The sequence below is a fragment of the Misgurnus anguillicaudatus genome, chromosome 2, assembly GCF_027580225.2.
Source record: "Misgurnus anguillicaudatus chromosome 2, ASM2758022v2, whole genome shotgun sequence".
NCBI classification, from domain to species: domain Eukaryota; kingdom Metazoa; phylum Chordata; class Actinopteri; order Cypriniformes; family Cobitidae; genus Misgurnus; species Misgurnus anguillicaudatus.
Window position 1 is genome coordinate 38,260,736 of NC_073338.2, and position 21,618 is coordinate 38,282,353.

Genomic DNA, 21,618 nt, shown 5'->3' on the forward strand with positions numbered 1-21,618 from the left:
AACAGATAATTTATAATAACATGTTAAAATTGCCACTTTGTAGTGTATGTGTGAGCAAAAATGTGCCGTTTTGGGTGTGTCCTTTTAAATGCAAATGAGCTGATCTCTGCACTAAATGGCAGTGCCACGGTTGGATAGTGTAGATTAAGGGACAACATTGTCCCCTTCTGACATCACAAGAAAAAGCCAAATTTCAATGACCCATTTTTTCACATGCTTGTGGAGAAAGGTTTTCCTGAACTAAGTTACTAGGTTGATCTTTTTCACATTTTCTAGGTTGATAAAAGCCCTGGGAACCCAATTATAGCACTTAAACATGGAAAAAGTCAGATTTCCATGAAATGTCCCCTTTAACCTCTCGACACGCACTAGCTTAGGGGCGGGATGACGTCAGGTTTTTTAACGCTGCTAACAATATAGCCTACTGTCTACAAACATTAATAATATTAACATTGCTATACATTGTTTAACAGATCTATGGGTTTAGCATCAGTGTATGGTCTCTGTTTTGAGATACAGATGCTCTAGCATCATAAATGTAGTATTTTGTTATAGAAGTCCAGATGACAACATGCAAAATATAAACGGGACTTCTTACCTTTGTGTTAATATAACGATCACAAATCGATTCTAGTCTGTTTCAGATGTGTGAATAACCCATGAAAACCGTCGAATAGAATACATCCAATGACCATTTTTGTCCACAAATGCATATAATCTGTAATATATCGATAAATTGTCCATTGTTTAAACAAGATTTTGCATGAACGTCTTGTAGTATAATATAATAAACTGAGGACTATTTACATCATAACACTGTATATGAGATTACATCCGCGTTCAAAACCATGTTCAAACTTTGTTTTAAAAAGTAGGCGGGAGTATAATACATAATATCCAAACAGCGCTGTCAAAAACCGCGCCGTGACGTGACTTTCTCATTTCTCCAATGACTTCATGGAAAATAATAATAAACAGAACGTGTAACCAATTAGATAATGAATCCAATGATTTTTGTGTGACGTTTTATTTTCTGGTGTGGAAACTGCATTTTATATGCTAACATAAGGATAAATAATAAGAAGAACGAATGTGTATGCATGTAAACAAAGGCTTTTATTTTGGGGCTGACTGGCACTTAGAAAAGGCACTAGTCTTACAAAAACCCTTGCAAGAACCTCATTTTTGGGCCTATTGACCTTAAACGTGAAACATAACTTGTTTAGACTTGTGACTTTGGGATCATTACATTTCTAAGTTTAACACACATTAAGATTTTTAGTATTAAAAAAGATGTTATACAAAAATATTTTCATTACAATGTGCTTCAGCCTCTCTAACGTTTTTAATTTTTAACTTAAAATAATTGTGAAACCTGGAAAATGAAGCTTATTCTAGTGATACCATAGTTATGCTTATACTTTAAATGGTTTAGTAAAAACAACCCTTTTAGTGAAAGTAGGTCTTTTCATGGTTTGGGCAAGAGTGGGAGTGCTTTTCAAGAGTTACAAACGAAGAAATAATATCTGAAATCTGAGTCTGGAAAGCAGCATTATGTTAATATTACTAACTCAATGCATGCCATCATCCTCCTCTGTTGTTTAGGAATACTAGCATATGTCACCCCCCTTCTTTTTTTACTTTACTGTGACCCCCCCCCCCCCCCCCCCTTTTTTTACTTTACTGTGACTTTATAGGCAAGTAAGTTGCTTACTAGATGTTAATATGGGTTCTTCATCCTGGCCAAGATTTGTATACAAGATGGTTGTGTACTGTAGTTTTAATATGCAGACGGTGGAGATTTGAGTTTCAAAAGTGTGTTTTCATTGTACATAGAGCTCATTTATTTTAGAAGAACAAGCTAAATCTGCTTTTCTTTGGTTTGACCCCTTTAAATCTCTGTTATGCTGTGTGTGCAGATTTCATGAGATTTAGAGTCCCACAGCTAATGTTTATGCACACAGTCAATGAGCCCGAAAGGAGTCAAAGTTAACAAAGTCACTGCCGAGACAGGGACGCATTCGCAGCAGATCATACATTTATCTTTTATTAATCAGGAATTCAATTACAATACTTTCCATATGACTGCATTGCATATCTGAATATCAGAGTTCGTTGTCATTATTGAGTACTCTTTTTTTTCTTCCATCTCTCTCTATTTTTCTCTTTGTCTCACTCAGATCCAGCGGGCTCTGTTAAGGAACAACCAAACGCAACGCTTTTCTCAGAAACAGGCCCTTCGGTTACATCAGGGTCTGGTCACCAGTACTGCAGAACAGGTGCACCTCCCAAACATGTTTCCCATTCTGCACTGTATGTGTCTGCGTGTCTTTCTCTCCACCACTGCATCTATGATTCAGGCACATTTAGCCTGATAAGAATATGATCATGTAGATGTTGATATGTGTCTCTGAATGTCTTTAACTGAATGTCTTAGCCTTCAGTCATGCCACAAATTCACAGCATTGGTTGAGGCAAAAGTTTGACAGAGCTGCAGTATTTAGACATCTTAGAAAAATCAGCTCACAAATGGCTCACTTTAATTTCATGTGAAACTGAACTATAAGTAAGTATTAAAACATAAAAAATCACATCAGCTTCAGAACTCTTTCACGTGCTAATGTGAACTCTAGCTGATCTTTGCTTTGCATTTGAGATCAATCTTTCTCTCTTGCAGGTAATGGAGCGTCTGTGTGTCCGTGTGCAGCAGCAGGTGTGTGTGTTGAGAGGATCGGGTGAAGGAGAGGAGCTACAGGCTGCCAGACAGGTCCTGAAAGAAGCCAGGAATTCACGAGCTGTGAGCATCTTTACTCTTTCACGCATTTTAGAATAAGGAAGTCATTAAAACATATAAAAAACACCACAAAGACATATAAACAACAATAAAACATAATTTTCCCCACTGGGTCACTTTAATAAATAAGTGCTCATGTATGCTAGAAACTGGTTGCCTGCCCTCACTTTAAATCATCAGATTAAATGTATCTACACTTTTGCACAGAAATTCCTGTATAGATACAAGTACAGCCTTTAGATCTTTTAAGATTGTGAAAAGAATAAATTGACTCAAGTGGTTTGTTAGATGTGTCTCATAGTACATTCAATATAAAATATGTGTAACCCTGGACTATGTCTATAAATAATGCATACATGGTTTCCGAAATCCTGGGTTGGTGAACACTGGCTTAACTAGTAAAAAATACTGCTCAGATTGCACCGGTACAATACATCTGTCCATAGTAATGTACAGTACAGATCTCTCATAAAATGACACGTACTGTATGTGTTCAATTGTTCTTGCTGTATACAGCGGGAACTTTTATTTCACTTTATTTATTATGACTCAACTTGTATACTTAAATGTTCTGATTTCTTTTTTATGAATTTTAAATTTGGCTTAATGGCTACATTTGGAAATTAGAAATCCCCTTACTGGTAAAAATGCTGATGTGTCAAATACTTATTTTCCCCGCTGTATATTTAGATCCTGCTAGAACAGTGTTCTTCACTCCCAACTCTGGAGAGCCGGTGCGCTGCAGAGTTTTGCTCCAACCTTAAACAAACACACCTGCAAGCTAATCAATGTCTTCATGATCGCTAGAAAATCACAGCTAGGTGTGTTTGATTAAGGTTGGAGCTAAACTCTGCGGGGCACCGGCTCTCCGGGTTTGGGAGTGAAGAGCACTGTGCTAGAATATTTAATGATAAATTAAATAACACATCTGAAGAGAGTAAGAGAACCGTGTGTGAAATGCATTTTCTGTACCATTCTCCAGCTATACCCATCTCTTTGTGAACTGGCTCATGTGCTGTCAGTAGATGGACCCGTGAGACAGAAATTGGATTCTCTGGCTGGAGAACTGGCCAAGGCTGCTGATAAAGAACTGCAGGTGATATTTCTCTCTCATCGCTCAGTCTGATTTATATCTGTGGGACGTATTTGGCCGAAAAACAGATTGATGGATGATTGATGGTGGATTTACGCAGGTAATCGTGGACTCCATGGTGTCTCTGTGCCGTGAGCTGTGTCCGCTCTCGTGTGCTGCAGCCGAGTGTCTCTCTCCCCCTCTCTCCTCCATCTCAGAGCGTGTGTCCATCCCTCGATCGTCCATCCGCACAGCACTGATGGAGAGAGCGGCTCAGGACATCAACAGGGCTCTGGAGTAAGAGAGCAGTGCTTATCAGATGGGTTAATTAACAGTTTGTCATGATCATAATTTAAAATATGTGCCATGTTGTTTATAACACATAGGACAAAAGGAGGTACATCAAACTGTCCCATACAGTAATTACAGATAAAACCTTTCTTACTGAGCAATATAATAAACTCAGGAGGAATAAAGGCGCAATTGAATTTTTGTCTTCCTGATGGTGTTCATTTTAAAATCTCTTTATCACTCAGATCCCACAAGCTTTGAGCTTAATGAGTCTATTTGCTTGTGATTTACGCTTTACTGAGATATTATTGTACCCTGCTGTTACCCCATAAAGCTTTATATACTGGCACAATAGGAATATTAATATATTTTCTTTGCTGGTAGTATGCAGAAAAAATAAATGTGCTGCTCGCTGTTTTGTACGTTAACACTATGGGCTAGTCAAGTGGCGGCCTGCGGGTCAAATGCGGCCCTCCAATCCCGGTTATCTTTGTGTGATATAAAATCAGCGTGGTTACTTTTACCTCTCCACTGTACTTGACAAATGGCTCAAAAACCGGAAAGAGAGTCAGAAATTGGCATAATGCGTCAGATGCCAACTGCTGGTGCATAATAATCGGATCCAATTTGAGCTTTGGATGCAAAAAAAATTAACTTGTGCGACTAAACCGCATGACACGCTGACCGGAAGTGATTTTTTTTAGTGTGTTCCAATCAAACACTGTGTGCAAGGTGAAAATGATTAATCCTTTTTTGTTTAAACACATAAACCCTTTGAAAATGATTGATTACTGATAAGTAAATTAATAAGTTTAAATATGTAGATTAAAGGCTTTTGCCTTGACAGGGATTTACGATTAAACTGAAATTTCATTACAACTGTCACTAAGGGGCGAACTCTGACAGTCGTGTCCGGTTGTAGTGTACAATGGAAAGGCCGTTTAGCCTATATATCTTTAAAATATTAAAAAAGAAAACATGAAGTGCAATTTAAGTCATTAGGAAAAGACTGACTATATGTTGAAATGTATCAATTTATAAAAGTCACTGTAATAAAACATATGCTGGGTTGTTTTAACCCATTGTTGGGTCAAATATAAAAAAATCTGGGTTAATTTAACCCAATAGCTGGGCATGTCCCTTTTTGGTCCAACGCTGAGTTGAAAATAACCCAGCATTTTTTAGAGTGTTGTTCATTTTCATTGCTAAGATAAATTACAGTCCAGGCGGCGGGAGGTGTTTCAAACTTAGGTGCCCAGTGGCCTGACTTCACTAAAGAGGGACTTTGATTTTAATCTGTAATGCCTCCTGTCAGCAATTTCCATTAATGTGAGAACTAAATGGAAAAGGCAGAAAAACTCTAAAAACTGTTTTGCAAGCTGATGATGCAAAAACATAAATCAAATCACTAATAAAATCTGACATTTGTCATGAGATTTTTTGGCTCTAAACACATTCTGGAGTTACTGTAAAACCCAGGTCGTAAAGAGCAGTTAATGCCTTCGCTAAGTGATTGGTTAACTCCACAAAATGAGAGTTTTTTTTAATCTTATTCATGTCTATTAACATTAAAGCCATCTGTATGTTAGTATATACAGTGGCAAGAAAAAGTATGTGAACCCCTAGGAATGAACTGGTTTTCTACAGTGATTTGCCATAAAATGTTATCTGATCCTCATCTAGGTCACGACAATAAACAAACACGATGTGCATAAGCTCACAAGACATAAATAATTCCAGTTTCTTGGTTTTTTTTGGAAACACCCATTAAACATTCACAGTGCTGGAGGAAAATGTAAGTGAGCCCATGGACTAATTACTTTATTGAAAGCTTTTTTTGTCAGAAGCTGGCAAACTGGAGTCCAATTAATAAAATGAGTTTAAATGTGTGGTTTAGTCAACTTTGATTGATATTAAGACACTCACACATTTTAAGATTGCTGTCCTTAAGAAGCTTTAGCTCTTCTAAACCATGCTTTTATAAAGATATCTGATCAAGAGATGTTGCACTCCATAAGGCTGAAAAGGGATACAAAACAATCTCAAAATGTTTAGACCTCCATCAGTCTACACTTAGACAAATTGTCTTTAAATGGAGTTAAACAGTCAAGATGACTCCTAAGACATCATGCAGAATACTCAATGAAGTAAAGAAGAACCCACTAGTAACAGCTAAAGGCTGGAAGACATCATTGGAACGGGCACACAGCTCTGTTCCTGAGTCTACATACGCAAGTCTTTGGACAGGCACGGCGTCTATGACAGTACACCACAGAGGAAGCCGCTGCTCTCCCGAAAAACATTGCTGTGAGCCTGAAGTTTGCAAAAGAGCACCTTGGCAAACCCCAGTGCTACTGGGAAAATATTTTATGGATTGATGAAACAAAAGTTGAATTTTTTTGGAAAAAATTTTATGGCGCAAAATGGGCACAGCTTAGCAACATCAAAACATCATCCCAACAGTGAAGTATGGTGAAGGGAACATCATGATTTGGGCTTGCTTTGCTGCCTCATGGCCTGGACCACTTGCCATTATTGAGTATTAAGAAAAAAAAAATCCTACAGGAAAATGTCAGGGTGGCTGTCCACCAGTTGAAGCTCAGTAGAAGTTAGTTGATGCAACAGGACAATGACCTTAAGCATTGTAGTAAATCCACTACAGACTGGCTTAAGAAAAACAAAATGCGCCATTTGGAGTGGAGTTAAAGCGGTTTTGTAAATGGGAATGAGCAAAAATTGCTTCTAAACGATAAGCAGGTCTGATTCAGAACTACTGAAAGCGCTTGCTTGAAGTATTTGCTGCCAAATGAGGCTCAACAAGCTGTTAAATCCAAGGGTTCACTTACATTTTCCTCTAGCACTATGAATGTTTAATGGGGGTTCTCAAAAAAGACACAAGAAACTAGAATTATTTGTGTGTTGTCACCTTATGCACATTGTGTTTGTCTATTGTTGTGACCTAGATGAGGATCAGATCACATTTTATGGCAAATCACAGTAGAAAACCAGTTTATTCCTAGGGGTTTACATACTTTTTCTTGCCACTGTATACTGTAAAAGCGGAACAGGAAAAGCTTAATGAAATGAAAAATGTATCCCTTCAATTTATTGTAGATCATTTTGGATTAGCAAGGTGCATTGTGTAACTTTTAGAAGGATCTCTTGACAGAACTGCAATATAAAATCATCTCTTTCCTGATGGAAGTTGTGAATTGACGTGAACTAACCCCGCCACATTTCTTTGAGTTACAGATGAGTAACCTCACAAAGTAACCCTAACAGATCTTCTCTGTACTAACAAAGTCCCGACCAGATTAACTGTTCAAATGGTGACAATGACGTCAGGTGCAGATGAACAGTTAAAATCCGAACACGCATTCCGTTATTCTCGCCGTCTCCGAGAGTGCGGCTCATGGTTGCGCAGCAATGGAAGATGTTTAAATGTTATCTTATGTTTAAAAAAATGTAAGAGTAGATGGGGGCCACACAGAGGGGGAGAGCAGGCCCCAAGCTTGAGACCATTGCTTAAAGGGATAGTTCACCCAAAAATGAAAATAATATCATTTATGACTCACCCTCATGTTGTTCCATACTCGTAAGACCTCCTTTCCTCTTCGGAACACAGTTTAAGATGTTTTATTTTTAGTCCGAGAGCGTGTTGACCCTTCATTGAAAATCTACATACTGTCCATGTCCAGAAAGGTAATAAAAACATCATCAAAGTAGTCCATGTGACATCTTTGGGTCAGCGCATACATGAGACTAAAGTCACATGACTGCGGTGACGCGGATGACGTGTTATCCTCAGACATGTTTGCGAAGTTTTTTTACAAACTTCCAAACATGCATCTCCCTCAGACTGCAGACGAAGCCCGGGTGCACAAAAAAAACAGCTGGGGGAAGCCCGGGTGCACAAAAAAAACAGCTGGGGCGCACCAGATAACACGTCAGCCGTGTCACTGCAGTCATTACTTTAGTCTCGCGCATGCGCTTCACAACTGATTTTTGGGTGAACTATCCCTTTAAGAAAGAAGACTAATCTCACATCATTTTCTAACATGGTTTTTTATCTTTCTCATCTTAGGGAAGTCAAGCTGTCTGTGGTGTCCTATCTCACCAACTCTATAGTGGACCAGATCTTACAGGAACTCTATGCCACGCACAAAACTCTGGTACGTCAAAACAGAGTTTGTGTTTACCAGAAATTGTCTGTCATTTACTGAAACATTGACACCCGTTCACCCATTTTATGTCAATTTACTTCACCATTTTGCTATTTTATTTACCATAATGAGGCATGTTAGTCTGTGCTGGTTTGCTTTCTTGCGTGCATGCACAAGTGTGAGAGAAAGATGCTCTCAGCCAAGTGCCAATGTTAAAACGTATTAAAGTGTATTTTAACAAACATAACAAACTACTTTCCACAAAGCAATGGTATTATGCAATTATTATCTGAAAATTGAAAACATAACAGATTACACACCATGATATAAATTTTAAGAACTCAAAATGTAAAAGATTGTAAGGCAAGCATTACTCTACTACAAAGCAATTTCTCTCATTTATCTCATTCATTCTGAGCCTGTGTGCATGTAATGCTGTTCTTCACCCATCTGCTCGACGTCACAGCTCCGGCAAGTTTCTCAGATGCGACGGCTGGAAGATGGCGGAACGGCCAGGCGGGCGCACAGACACGCCGACATACTGGACGTGGTGGAGGACGACTTCGGCATCAGCATAGTGAGTGTGTTTGCTTGAATCATCCCAGCTGTACTCACGACTGACTCATCGCTGTGTTTGCTGGTATTTACAGTATCTGTCATCTCACGTAACTCAGCGTCTTCATCATCTGCTCCATATGCGATGTTCTCACTGGCTTCTGTCATTCTGCTCGCAGGACACAATTGCCATTAAGAAACGCAGCTCCAGGACCAGACGCATCCGTCCCGTGTCCAACAGACTCAGTGAGTCACATGCAGACCTTCTGCGGGATGAAACCAGGGCTGTCATTTATTTGTTTAACAGATGCTCATTCAATGCTTTTAAACCATTTATTCTTAATTATGAGCTTCAGTTATTCAATTTCCCCAACGAAACTCAACCCGTTCATCATTTATAAAAAAAGTATATTTATTCTTCCACTAACACTTCACTCTACTTTCCTCCAGGTCTAGGTGACGACCCTAACACCTCACCATTAGTCTCCACTCCTCAGACATCGGCTCCCATCTCACGCTCGGCATCATGGGAAGGTCTGGCTACACTGCCTACCCAGGGCTCACCTCTGCGTCACGTGACCCACGTCAGACCCCGTCCACCACGGAAACACAGAACTGCACACGCTCCCTTTGAGACAGTGGGTGCTTTTCATTTTATTTATTTTTTGTGCATCATTTCCTTTTCCCGCATAATTTATTTTTAGGAAGAAAAGTATGAGGATCGAGAGATCAAAGCAAAAAAAAATATCACTTCAACTGTTTATTACTGATGACTTTCTGCATTTTGCTATTATGGTTTTGGAGCTTGATTATTTATGACATTCGTAAATATTTTACAAATGAAGAGTTTGGTTCCAAAAGCGATACATGCCATTTAAAAAAAAAATTAGTCACCACCAAAATCAGTATTGTATCAGGTCAGTATTAAAAAGTAAATTCTTAATTTTACACAAAATCTGATATCCGCCATGTTATTCTGTCATCTTTTCTCCCTTTTTTCCAAAATGCGATAAATGCCAGTCCTCCTTCTCTGCAGAATGCAGTAAATCTGCTTAACCAATCACAGCGCACCATTCCACGCATTGTAAACAATAATGGCGGCGCTTTGAATACACACAGAATCCTAGTTTTCCTCATCTAATTTGTACTTCATAATCAACAAAAACAAAAGAATACTTTTGATGGCATTGATAAACCTGTGGTGGTTTTCTGTGGCGGGGAAGAAACGTCAAAAAACGTCAAAAAGGTTCAGCGACGATGTCCCAAGGATGACAGTTTTTTTAATTTTTTTTGTGGAAAAAAGAATCCGTTTTTATAATAAATCTTTGAAAATCAAATTATGGATTTGAATTTTTGAAATGTTATTATAACCTAAAGATGCTATGTGAAAGTTTGTAACAGAAAATAGTGTTTTTCATTTTGTCACTTTCTTGGTATAGAAAACACGTTTTTACAGAAATTAATCTAAATGGATTTATTGCGTTTTGGAACCAAACTCTTCAAATATAATTATGGGAATGTAATGTTTATTTATACAGCAAAAGTAAAACTTGACATTTTATGCACAACAATAATGACATTTCAACAAAGATGATTCTGCATAGACCACACTCATGTTTTCTTAGTCATACTGTAATGTAGCTCTCTTTAGTTTTCACATTCACAAAAAAAATTTAGAGAATTGATGTCATTAAATGGTTGACGTTGATCGATTTGTGATTCACAGCCTGAAGGATGAAGTAAATGAGCCATCAATTACAGAGTTGAGCTGCATTCAGCGAAAACCTTTTGACCTCATAATGACTATTATGTCAAAAATGCATTGAAATGAAACAAAAATCTAATAATTAGACTAGAAGAAGGTGGTGGTTTTTATCATGTTTTCTTTGTTAACTTTATGTATCCATATAAAATTCGCAGAATTGGTCTAAACAGGGACCCAGATGTTTTCTGCAGGGACTTCAGAAATAAAATATCAAAGCCTCTCTTCTTGTGAATCACTTCTAAGTGCCTGCAAGCTGTGCCTTTGTTTTCTCATCCTTGTTGATCAAACTAATGGATTGACATAATTGACTGGAACAAAACCCAGATGACAAAATAAAGGAGCATAAAAGCATCATGCACTAATGCAAATTTAGAGAGATGATCTCCTCCAAACTTCCTAGTCCTCAAAATAAAACGTAAACATCATTATCTATTTCTTGTCATCTTGTAGCACTGCTCTGAGAATGGAGGAGTATCTCTATTGGACGATGGACTGCCTGATTTCTACACCAAGAGAGTTTTAGCAGACAGGTGCTGAATGCTTTTGTTAAAAACTCTTGACGTTTATGTCACAGTTCCTTCATTTTTAAAGGTTAAAAGGATATGGGCATACTCTTCGTGGTACGGTGTTATCTTCTCTCTGACACTCTGGCTTTCTTTCAGCAGTCAGCTCTCTTCTCACCATCATGCTCAGGCTTTGAGGAGAAAGAAAAGACGCAGCGTGCTATCCATCTTTTCAGGATTCAGGAAGAACCGTAACTCTACCATATCCTATCAGGAGCCAGAACTCACAGAAAGGGGCGGGGCCTGCGGGGACGAATGTCGCACTAAGTATGCCATTTTTATATTTTCTTAACCAGTTTGTGCTTAAAAAACTTTATTAATAATTTAGCACTTAAATTTGACTAAAATGTTCAACTTGAAATTAGACATATACAAAAATAACTCCTGGTTGGTTTTGGAAACATTTATTCTATTATTATTATTATTAGAAATTAGAGAACTAGGTGACCCTGCAATGAGTTACACTATAGGGAAAATTTTAATGTGAATTATTGTTTGATATGAAATGATTCTGTGTAACAAATGCAGCCTATGAAAATGCATAGCTGTAAACTAGGCCTGGAGAAAAGATGTTTTTTTATTGCATACTTGGTTTTAATTAAAGATCTTGCTATATTTAGAGTAGCAATTGATTTATAATGAATTATATCGGCTGATATTTGATTTTTTTTGTTATTAAATTATTTTAAGTAAGGAATAATTGACGACGGGCCATTGAATTTTAAGAAAATAATGGACCAGAGTCAATTATTCCACTTATACCACAGTTACCACAAACATTGCTTTGCTGGTTATTTTAAGACATTTAAAAGGTTAGGTGTGCGGTTTACTGAAAAATAATCAACACCCATAGAACATTTCTCAACCAATTAGAATAAAGCATTCAACAGCCCTGTGGTATAAAATGATTTATAAAATGGTTAGTTCCAATACTTGATTCTGATTGGCTTTATTCACGATAAAACACGGCTATGACCACTTCACCCAACGGTTCTATCACTGCGCCCTTAGCAACCACATGTATCAGTTTGTTTTTATTTAAGCTTTCATGCATATTACACTTTGGAGCGTTGTTGTTCACGGTCAGGGACTATTTTTTTCTAGGGGAAGGAATGCTTTTATTGATTTAACCTTTTAAAAAAAATTACTTTAATATTGTGTGGTAACCGTTTTATAAAAGCAATAAGGTACTCGAGGCAAGTGTTGTATCGTGAATAAGTAACGGCTGAAGGGGTTACTTCGCTTTGCATCGTGCCTAACAACGCCCTTCAATCGTTACTTATTTGTTGGCATCATCAAATACATCTTTACATTTGGCCACTATATAACACATTAGCAGTTTGTTCTTTAACCCATTAATTGGCGCTGTCCCGTGAGCGGGACACCTACGTTTATTTCAATATTTTATATGTAAATGTTAATCTATCACGACAAACTATATATTGTTGGAAAGGTCTAAGAATGTAGTTTTCATATTTCAAAACCTTTTAGCAGTAATAATAATGCAGTAACTGTAATTTATTCATTTGTGACACAAGTATGCAGCAAACCTCAAAGCAAACCAGCACAAACCTCAGTTTTTTGACAATTTTATGTATTAAAAATTATACTATATTGCATTTTTATTTATTACAAATAAATGTAAACTGCTTTAAAAAAAAAAAAATTCACCTCCAGACACTTCCCTAAAAAAACGTTGAAGTGTCTTCTTTAAAACCAAAAATGACCAAAATTAAAACCAAAATTAGGCTTCTAGACCAAAAAAAAAATGGCAGATTTATATTAATTTAAAGGTGTATATCACCTTTTCACCAAGAGAAAGCCCTTCCCTGCCAATGACGAGTTTTTACGGCAATCAATATTTCCACTATTATCCACTAGGTGGCGATCTTACCCAACTTATAAAAGACTGAAGCATCCACTGACGCAAAAACAACTCTGTGTATGTTTTGCTCATCGTTCTGAATCTGATCTCTAACAAAAGTCCTTTACAAAAATGCAATTATTACACCTTTTTGCTCAAAATTTGGTATTTTTGAAGAAACCTACCCATATTTGAGATAAAACTTTTTGCTTTTGAAAGCAGAGGGTCTGTTCTTTCATTTGATATATTTTTTGTTTATATATCTAAAGAAATAAAATCTGGAAGGCATTTTGTGAAAATCATAAAAAATGCTGGCGTTGACTGGCAACTCTTTTTAAAAGCTGGCAGGAAAAGAGTTAACGTATAAAACACTCCTGCTTGCAGCAATGCCTAATTCATATTTTATTCATGCGTTTAAGTCTGTTTTGATACTACATACAGTACTGCTAACTGAATGTTCATTTAGTTTCACCAATTTTCTGTGCGTCTCTTATTTACTGTAATAGCATTTGTGTTATATCTGCCTCATATCAGCTAATTTAGCACATTGCTTTTTACTCAACAGATCAATATTAGCCATTAAAAACCCATATGGTCCACAACTAATTTAGGGAGAATAAGGAAATGCTTGTACCTATGCAATCAGGAAACCTGTATATTAAAATATTTTGGCTATGTATAATGCTAATTACTAACTGTAGGGTTTATTAAACATTAAAATGAGGGTAGGATTTTAACTTGTGTATGAATTTGGTAGAAATTTTGCATGGGATACTTTTCTGTGCTTCCTGTATATAAAACAATGGCATTTTTATATATAATATAAGCTAAAGTCTGCTCTTTTCTCTCTCGGTCTCTCTATATTCGGTCTCTCAGTATTGCCACTGAGAATGTGTACTCCCTGATTCAGCATCCTAAGGATCGTGGGAGATTAGACCCCGAGGGCACCAATGGGAGGCTGGTAGGACACGGTGTCCAGAGAACCCCTCAGCTGTCAGGACGGGTCATTCAGGGCATACCCCTGCCTGGAATGATGGGAATGAGCCCCTCTTGCTTCTCACAGAGACAGGTACACTATTCATTACACAGGCAAGCCTGTGATCTGTTGCTTTATAGTGAAATAAAGTTTTGAATGGTGATGGTAATTGTCTTTATTAGTTACAATGTATAGAAAAATATACTCTACAAACAAGGGAATAAATAGGCATAAATTAAAGGTAATGGTGATGTTATTTATTTATTAGTGAATTAAAAGATAATGGCTATGTTCCTGTTGCTCACTTGGTAGAGAATTGGGTAAGCAGCGAGAAGGTTGTGTGTTTCATTCCTTGAATCTGTCAAATGCATCTGCCCTTATGCATAAATGTACATGTAATAGTCCGTGTTTGCATCCCTTCTTTATAATCCACTGGAGAGCAAACTAGACATTTAAGAAAATTGACTATTCATTTAAGTTTTATTCAATTTACCTAAAGAAAAATCCAGATAATTTACTCACCACCATGTCATCCAAAATGTTGATGTCTTTCTTTGTTCAGTCCAGAAGAAATGATGTTTTTTGAGGAAAACATTGCAGGATTTTTTTCATTTTAATGGACTTTAATGGACACCAACACTTAACAGTTAACTCAACACGTGGCAGTTTTTTTCAACGGAGTATCAAAGGATTCTAAACGATCCCAAACGAGTCATAAGGGTCTTATATAGTGAAACGATTGTCATTTTTGACAATAAAAATAACAAATATACACTTTTAAACCACAATTTCTCGTCTAGATCTGGTCCTGAAAGCGTCAGCGTGACCTCAAGCAATACGTCATGACGTCAAGAGGTCACAGAGGACGAACGCGAAACTCTGCCCCAGTGTTTACAAGTGCGTTGAAAGAGGACCGTTCCTACGTTGTTGTATGTGGAATGATACTAATTAATGTCTTTGTGTCAGTTTATAGTTTACAATGGTCCGCAAATGTGTGCTTTATATATGTAACACTTGACCTCCCTACGTCACTACGCATTTACGCTGGACCGGACCTAGATGAAAAGTTGCGGTTTAAAAGTGCATATTTTTTATTTTTCTTGTCAAAAATGACAATTGTTTTGCTAGATAAGACCCTTATGCCTCATTTGGGATCATTTATAGTCCTTTGAAACTCTGTTGAAAAAAAACTGTTACGTGTTGAGTTAAGTGTTAAGTGTTGGTGTCCATGAAAGTCCATTAAAATGAGAAAAATCCTGCAATGTTTTCCTCAAAAAACATAATTTCTTCTTGACTGAACAAAGACATCAACATTTTGGATGACATGGTGGTGAGTAAATTATCTGGATTTTTCTTTTAAGAAAATGGACTATTCCTTTAAGAAACAGTGTTTCATTCATCACAGTTTCTAACACTCAATATTTTTGTTCCACGCAGTCCCCCGATTACAGCGAGGTGTTTGGCTCTTCTGAAGAGATCGGATACGCAGAACACGATATGGACCGACATTCAGATATCGTGACTAAAGGGCCCACAGACCGACAGACAGAACCAATGAGACAGGAGTCACAATCAGACAGCCAGAAAAAATCAAACAGCATATCTGACTCTCAGTTGGTGGAAGCCAGAAAGAGACCTGAGCCACCACCTCAGAGCTTAAAGCCGAGCTTGGCTAAAACACGGCAGCGACATCTGGAGGAGAGCTCTGGTACTGCATGCTTAGTTACTTGCACTAATGCCATGGCATAGATTTGGTGTGTAAAGTCCCCATAATGTCTCATTAATCATTGTATAAATAGTGGAGAGGTTATAATTGCTTGTTCTAATTATTGTGGGGTACCAACACCCCCCCTCCTCTCAGAAATTACACCCCTAAATGTCTTTTTAGTATATGTCAATGTGTCTATCAATGACACTGTATTAAATAGCATTTAACATACACCATTAAACCAAAGTAATGTAAAGGTGGTACTTAGTACGCAAATTACATCAACAGTCTGCCTCTGCCCCAAAGCCTTTCTGATCCATTAGCTCTCATAATTGAGCTCCTGAGCAAGACTGTGTCTTTAAAATGACAATGATTTGTGTTTTCTAGATGTACATTGCAATTGTACATTATAGGAGAGAAGCATGAGGATGTGACAATGATTGATGATAATTGTAATGAAAGGCATTATTAACTGTCCATAGATAAATCCACCGAAGATTCTGGAGAACCGAGAGAGAAAGATGAGGAAAAAGAGGACAGAAGATGTCTAGACCAGAAAGAGCACAGATCAGAAAGACAAACTCCACCCATCCCTGAAAAGGTGTGTGGATCTAAGCATGCTTTCAGCTCAAATTAAAGTGCATGATGGTACCAATGCCAAAATCATAAACTTATAAAAATGTACAGATGAGTCGCTAAAGATGAAGGCGTCTGACAAATGCAAACATGTAAATAGTAAACAATGTTTACTTTTTCTTAAACCAAAGATGTATCATCAGCAAAGTTTTTTTTATATCATTCCTTACAGCCATGTTATTATTCACCCCACACATCTTCCAATGGCTCCCCACCACATGAAGCGGACAGTGAGAACAAGGCACCGCCTGATCCGCCCATTTCTGCCAAGCCTGGATTTTATTCCACTTCAGTAGATGCTGCTGTACTTCAAGGTAAGTTAAAGACAATTGATTATAAAGGTTTTTTTAACTAGTAAGGTTTAAATACATTTTTATTGAATGTTACAATTTATATTGCATTTCTTCCAATAGAGATTAGAGTATGTATTGATTATGTATGATGTGAGAATGTATCATGTTTGTTGCCATGGTGATGATGATGATGATGGGGAGAACAGGTGAGGAAGTAAAAAGCAGCCCCGTGGGTCCCATGAAACCACACCGAAACAGGAAAGCAAACTCATGTGACACAGGTAAACGTTTTGCATGAGAATATTTTGTGCATGTCGCGTGCTTTCATTGTTTATTGCTCTGTCATGTACAGTACTGTATACTGTTACATGTGTTCCTCATATAGTGCCTCTCCCTGTGTGTTTTTCCTCCTTGAAATGCTCCTGTAGGTATGGAACAGGATATCAGATGTGATCTGGAAAGATCTTCAGATCGCAAACCCCCAGTGAAAAAACCCAGACTCCCTCCAAAGCGAAATAAATCTTTGGATTTTCCTGGTATTGTGTAATTGTTGTTGGACTTTTTACATATGAAATTCTTAATCCTGAGTTATCCACGTTTCATGCCATTCAGAGTTTATCCTGAGTTTTGAATTAATCCTGGGGTTGTATAATATTTTTAAACATTTGACTGGACATGTACAGCAACTTTTTGCCCATTGGTGGAAATGATGGCATGTAATACCTTTATAAGGGTCTTTGAAGGGTTAGTTCAGCCAAAAATAAAAATAAAATGTGTCATTAATACTGTATACTTCATGTTGTATGACTTGTATGACTCTTTCCTGGAAAAAAATATTTTTTGCTTTGCTTTATTTTTCATATAAGAAAAGTGAATACAGCTAATACGGTCAGTTTCTAAAATTGTACTTCACAAAAAGTACATAATATTTGGTTTTCAAAGGAAGAAAGTCATATCAATTTGCAATAGTATGAAGGTCATGGTTAATAATCACAAAATTATTTTTTTGGGATGAACTGTCCTTCAAAGTTTTAATACAAAATAGTTAAGGCTGTATGTGATTAAACGCATACAAAATAAGTTTGCATAATGTATTTGTGTACACACAATACACACATACATAAATGTAAGAAAAATTGTATTTATGTCCACTGGCTCCAGGTGCAGTCCACCCTATGTGAATCTCCCCCACATTTTTGAATGGGTTTGTTTCATAATCCTCTCCAGGGTGCGGTTATCCCTATTGCTTGTACACTTTTATCTACCACATCTTTTCCTTCCCTTCGCTTTTCTATTAATGTGCTTGGAAATAGAGCTCTGTGAATAGCCAGCCTCTTTTGCAATGAACATTTGTGTCTTGCCCTCCTTGTGCAAGCAGTCAGTGGTCGTCTTTTGGACAACTGTCAAGTCAGCAGTCTTCCCCATGATTGTGTAGCCTACAGAACTAGACTGAGAGACCATTTAAAGGCCTTTGTGGGTGTTTTGATTCATTAGCTGATTAGAGTGTGGTAGAGTTCTCAACGGGTCGGGCCGGCCCGACAAACCCGACGGGACCCGCGAATTCGGGCCGGGTTCGGGTCAAAAATATAAGCAACGTTACGTGTATGAGGGGGGTCGGCGGCGTCGGGCCGCGGGTCGGGTTCGGACAGATAATTCACGTTGATGTGTCGGGTTACATCGGGTCCGGGCTTTAAAAGCCACGAGCCGGGTCGGGTCGGGTTGTAATTTTCAGGCCCGTTGAGAACTCTAGAGTGTGGCACCAGGTCGCTTCAATATTAAACCTTTTTACAATATTAAAATTTTTTAGATACTGACTTTGGGATTTTCCTTAGTTGTCAGTTATAATCATCAAAATAAAATAAAAATAGTGAAATAAATCAACTTTTTGATGATATATGACAAAATAATACACACAATGCACCACATATATTATGCGAAAACAAACTTTTATTTTGTATGCGATTAATCACGATTAATCTTTTGACAGCCCTAAAAATAATATTCCCGCTTTATCATGGCATATGTAAGGGATAATGTAGAGGCAGCCGGTAGTTATTGGGAAATAAGCCCCGACAGTGTGATCAGGACCCGACGCGAAGCGGAGGGTCTTGTATCACACTGAAGGGGCTTATTTCCCAATAACTACCGGCTGCCTCTACATTATCCCGCTTATTACACGGCTACTTGCCACATAAGAAAAAAACTGAACATGAATATGAATTTTAAACATTTTATTGGCATATTTGTTTTTAATTAACATTTTTATCCTTCCGCGAAACTTTGCACAGATGCATAAAATGATCGTAATACCTTATTAAGATCCGCTGCTTCATACTTGTCTGTCTCCATTTTTTCTCTTTTAGCCAGTCTTTGAAAAGTTTTAATCCCCATTCTGTATTTTTGTGTGTGTTGGCTTCGTAGCTGTCATGCTCTATTTTGTCAAGTTCAGTCTCAGTAAGCTGTCTGTGTCTTGTGGTGGTTGTCCAGTGTTTGTCACAAGATGGCGCCAAGCAGACAGTAATCTTTATTGATCTTTATTGGCGCGGAGCGATTTTACTCGTGCAAGTAGTCCGGCTATGCGTTATTAATTTGGAGCGGTTATTATTTGAAAAGAACGAACCTGCAAATGTCTCAACTGACCAATCAGAATCAAGCATTCCAGAGAGCCGTGTAATAAGAATATTTAATGTGCTAAGCTTTAAGGCATTGTATGATTGATCACTATTGTATTGCTAACTCTAAAAAATCAGAGACACAACATTGTATTATACTTCAAAGGCGAATTTCAATCAGAAGTGAATATCCCTATGCCCTACTAGGAAGTCATGCATTGGTGTTTTATAATGTGGCTATTTGGAAATACACTTGTAAAAGAATATCATTTTCTTTTATCTGAAATGACTTTTTGTGTGCTGTCCAATGTCCATTTCAGTTCATTCTTTCCACCATAATTCAAACAAAATGTTTATAATAACCCAAGTTTAAAGTGATATAACCCCCTTCCTTTACTCACCATTAAAAAATATAATTAAAATGATTAACCCAGGGTTAAGTGTAGTGTGAAAAGCCTTCCATAAATCTTGGAAAAGTTTGGAAGTCAGGCGGTGTTATTGCATGGCCTGACTGGAAAACTGTTTTAGTAATTAGTGAGGTTTTTCCTGTCTTACATGTGAATGTATTAGGTCACTGATTGTGTGTGTACACCTGCCTGTGTGTCTTAGACAGATGGCTGTAAGCTGACCTTTAACAAAGCCAGATCAGTAAACGGTTAATGGAAGTAGGCCATCATTCACTCCTCTCTCTCTTCTTTTCTATCAATCTCTACAGGTCATCAGAGTTCGGAGCCAAGCAACGCTGAGACATCACGACAACCATTTGAGCCAAAGCTTTGTGAAGACAGAGAGTCATTGTGATGCTGATCGAGCGGAGACAGATTTGATCTACTGAATAGATGAACTTGAACCTCAAAGAAAATTCATAAAGACTCTTGTTTTCAGCTGTCAATCAATTTCATATTGTTATTTCACAATCACATATACACACAAACACACACACACATATTCTTGCTTACTCAAGTGACCTGTTTTGCTTTCCTTCTTGCTATATCCATTTACTTAACATTCTGCACTATTATTCCTTCTTTTATTTCTCTCGCTCGCTCTCCGAGTCTGCTGACAATCTTTGACATTAAAGAACTTTTGCTATTTATCTTTAAAACGATAGAATGATATTTTGTAAAGTATAATATATAAACAGAACAAATATTTGCACTAATCAGCGCTTGAATTTTCATTACGTTTAGTGGAATTGATTTCCTCTCATGTCCAACGTTACCGTGTGAAGTTTTGTAGTGTACGACTAACCTATTCTTATTGTTTTCGTTGACACAATATCATGAGCAGTGTTCCTGTTGTCAAAGTCTGCATTGTTTATGCAACTGGATAAATGTTTAAGAGTTTGCTGAGCTTTATTTTCTACTAAATGTGATTGAATGAATAAAAACGGAGAACTACATGTGCAGTTTTGATGTTTTTATAGACGTCTGAAGACTGTTATCAATGTAGAGTACCATCAATACCATGTTTTTTTTGTACATTAATGCATTTGGCAGACACTTTTATCCAAAGCGACTTACAGTGCATTGCAAAGTATACATTTCTTTTTATCAGTATTTGTGGTCCCATACCTACAACCTTTTGTTCTGCTGACGTAATGCTCTACCACTGAGCTGTACAGGAGCATGGTACGTAGATGTGGTATTTATTCAATAAAATGGTATTTTATGGTACATTAAATAGAAACAGCACTCTTATATTATAGTATTTTCTTTGTTAGACACAAAATACAGTCTTTTTAAAAGGTCACCTTCTTCGTGATCATTTTTAAACCAGTTAGTGTGTAATGTTCATATAATAACATAAATAATACCTGTAAAATAATAAAGCTCAAAGTTCACTGCCAGGCGATAAATTTTCTTAAGAATTCGCCTTTCAAAGCCTAGTCCACCCTATGTGAATCTCCCCCACATTTTTGAATGGGTTTGTTTCATAATCCTCTCCAGGGTGCAGTTATCCCTATTGCTTGTACACTTTTTTCTACCACATCTTTTCCTTCCCTTCGCTTTTCTATTAATGTGCTTGGAAATAGAGCTCTGTGAATAGCCAGCCTCTTTTGCAATGAACATTTGTGTCTTGCCCTCCTTGTGCAAGCAGTCAGTGGTCGTCTTTTTTTTTTGTTGTCTTCCCCATGATTGTGTAGCCTACAGAACTAGACTGAGAGACCATTTAAAGGCCTTTGCAGGTGTTTTGAGATCATTAGCTGATTAGAGTGTGGCACCAGGTGTCTTCAATATTAAACCTTTTTACAATATTCAAATTTTTTAGATACTGACTTTGGGATTTTCCTTAGTTGTCAGTTATAATCATCAAAATTTAAAAA

The 21,618-nt window shown here is 37.3% G+C and overlaps 1 protein-coding gene across 6 annotated transcripts in view; it reads left to right on the forward strand.

The window, feature by feature from the left end:
• Positions 1 to 20,694, forward strand: part of carmil3 (capping protein regulator and myosin 1 linker 3) — an 87,776-nt gene extending 67,082 nt beyond the window's left edge. Inside the window, exons 24-40 of one of the 6 annotated variants that reach the window (XM_055203102.2) lie at positions 2,181 to 2,279; positions 2,678 to 2,797; positions 3,777 to 3,890; positions 3,988 to 4,163; positions 8,242 to 8,329; positions 8,787 to 8,897; positions 8,971 to 9,121; positions 9,326 to 9,513; positions 11,091 to 11,170; positions 11,303 to 11,470; positions 13,944 to 14,136; positions 15,481 to 15,751; positions 16,234 to 16,352; positions 16,560 to 16,701; positions 16,887 to 16,961; positions 17,109 to 17,216; positions 20,008 to 20,694. In XM_055203102.2, coding sequence (XP_055059077.2) covers positions 2,181 to 2,279; positions 2,678 to 2,797; positions 3,777 to 3,890; positions 3,988 to 4,163; positions 8,242 to 8,329; positions 8,787 to 8,897; positions 8,971 to 9,121; positions 9,326 to 9,513; positions 11,091 to 11,170; positions 11,303 to 11,470; positions 13,944 to 14,136; positions 15,481 to 15,751; positions 16,234 to 16,352; positions 16,560 to 16,701; positions 16,887 to 16,961; positions 17,109 to 17,216; positions 20,008 to 20,093 — 2,289 coding nt within the window. In that variant the 3' untranslated portion in view covers positions 20,094 to 20,694. Of the gene's footprint in view, positions 1 to 2,180; positions 2,280 to 2,677; positions 2,798 to 3,776; positions 3,891 to 3,987; positions 4,164 to 8,241; positions 8,330 to 8,786; positions 8,898 to 8,970; positions 9,122 to 9,325; positions 9,514 to 11,090; positions 11,171 to 11,302; positions 11,471 to 13,943; positions 14,137 to 15,480; positions 15,752 to 16,233; positions 16,353 to 16,559; positions 16,702 to 16,800; positions 16,962 to 17,108; positions 17,217 to 20,007 lie in introns of those variants that run through there. The other 5 variants (XM_055203104.2, XM_055203105.2, XM_055203106.2 and 2 more) reach the window with 5 other exon arrangements.
• Positions 20,695 to 21,618: the final 924 nt, after the last annotated feature.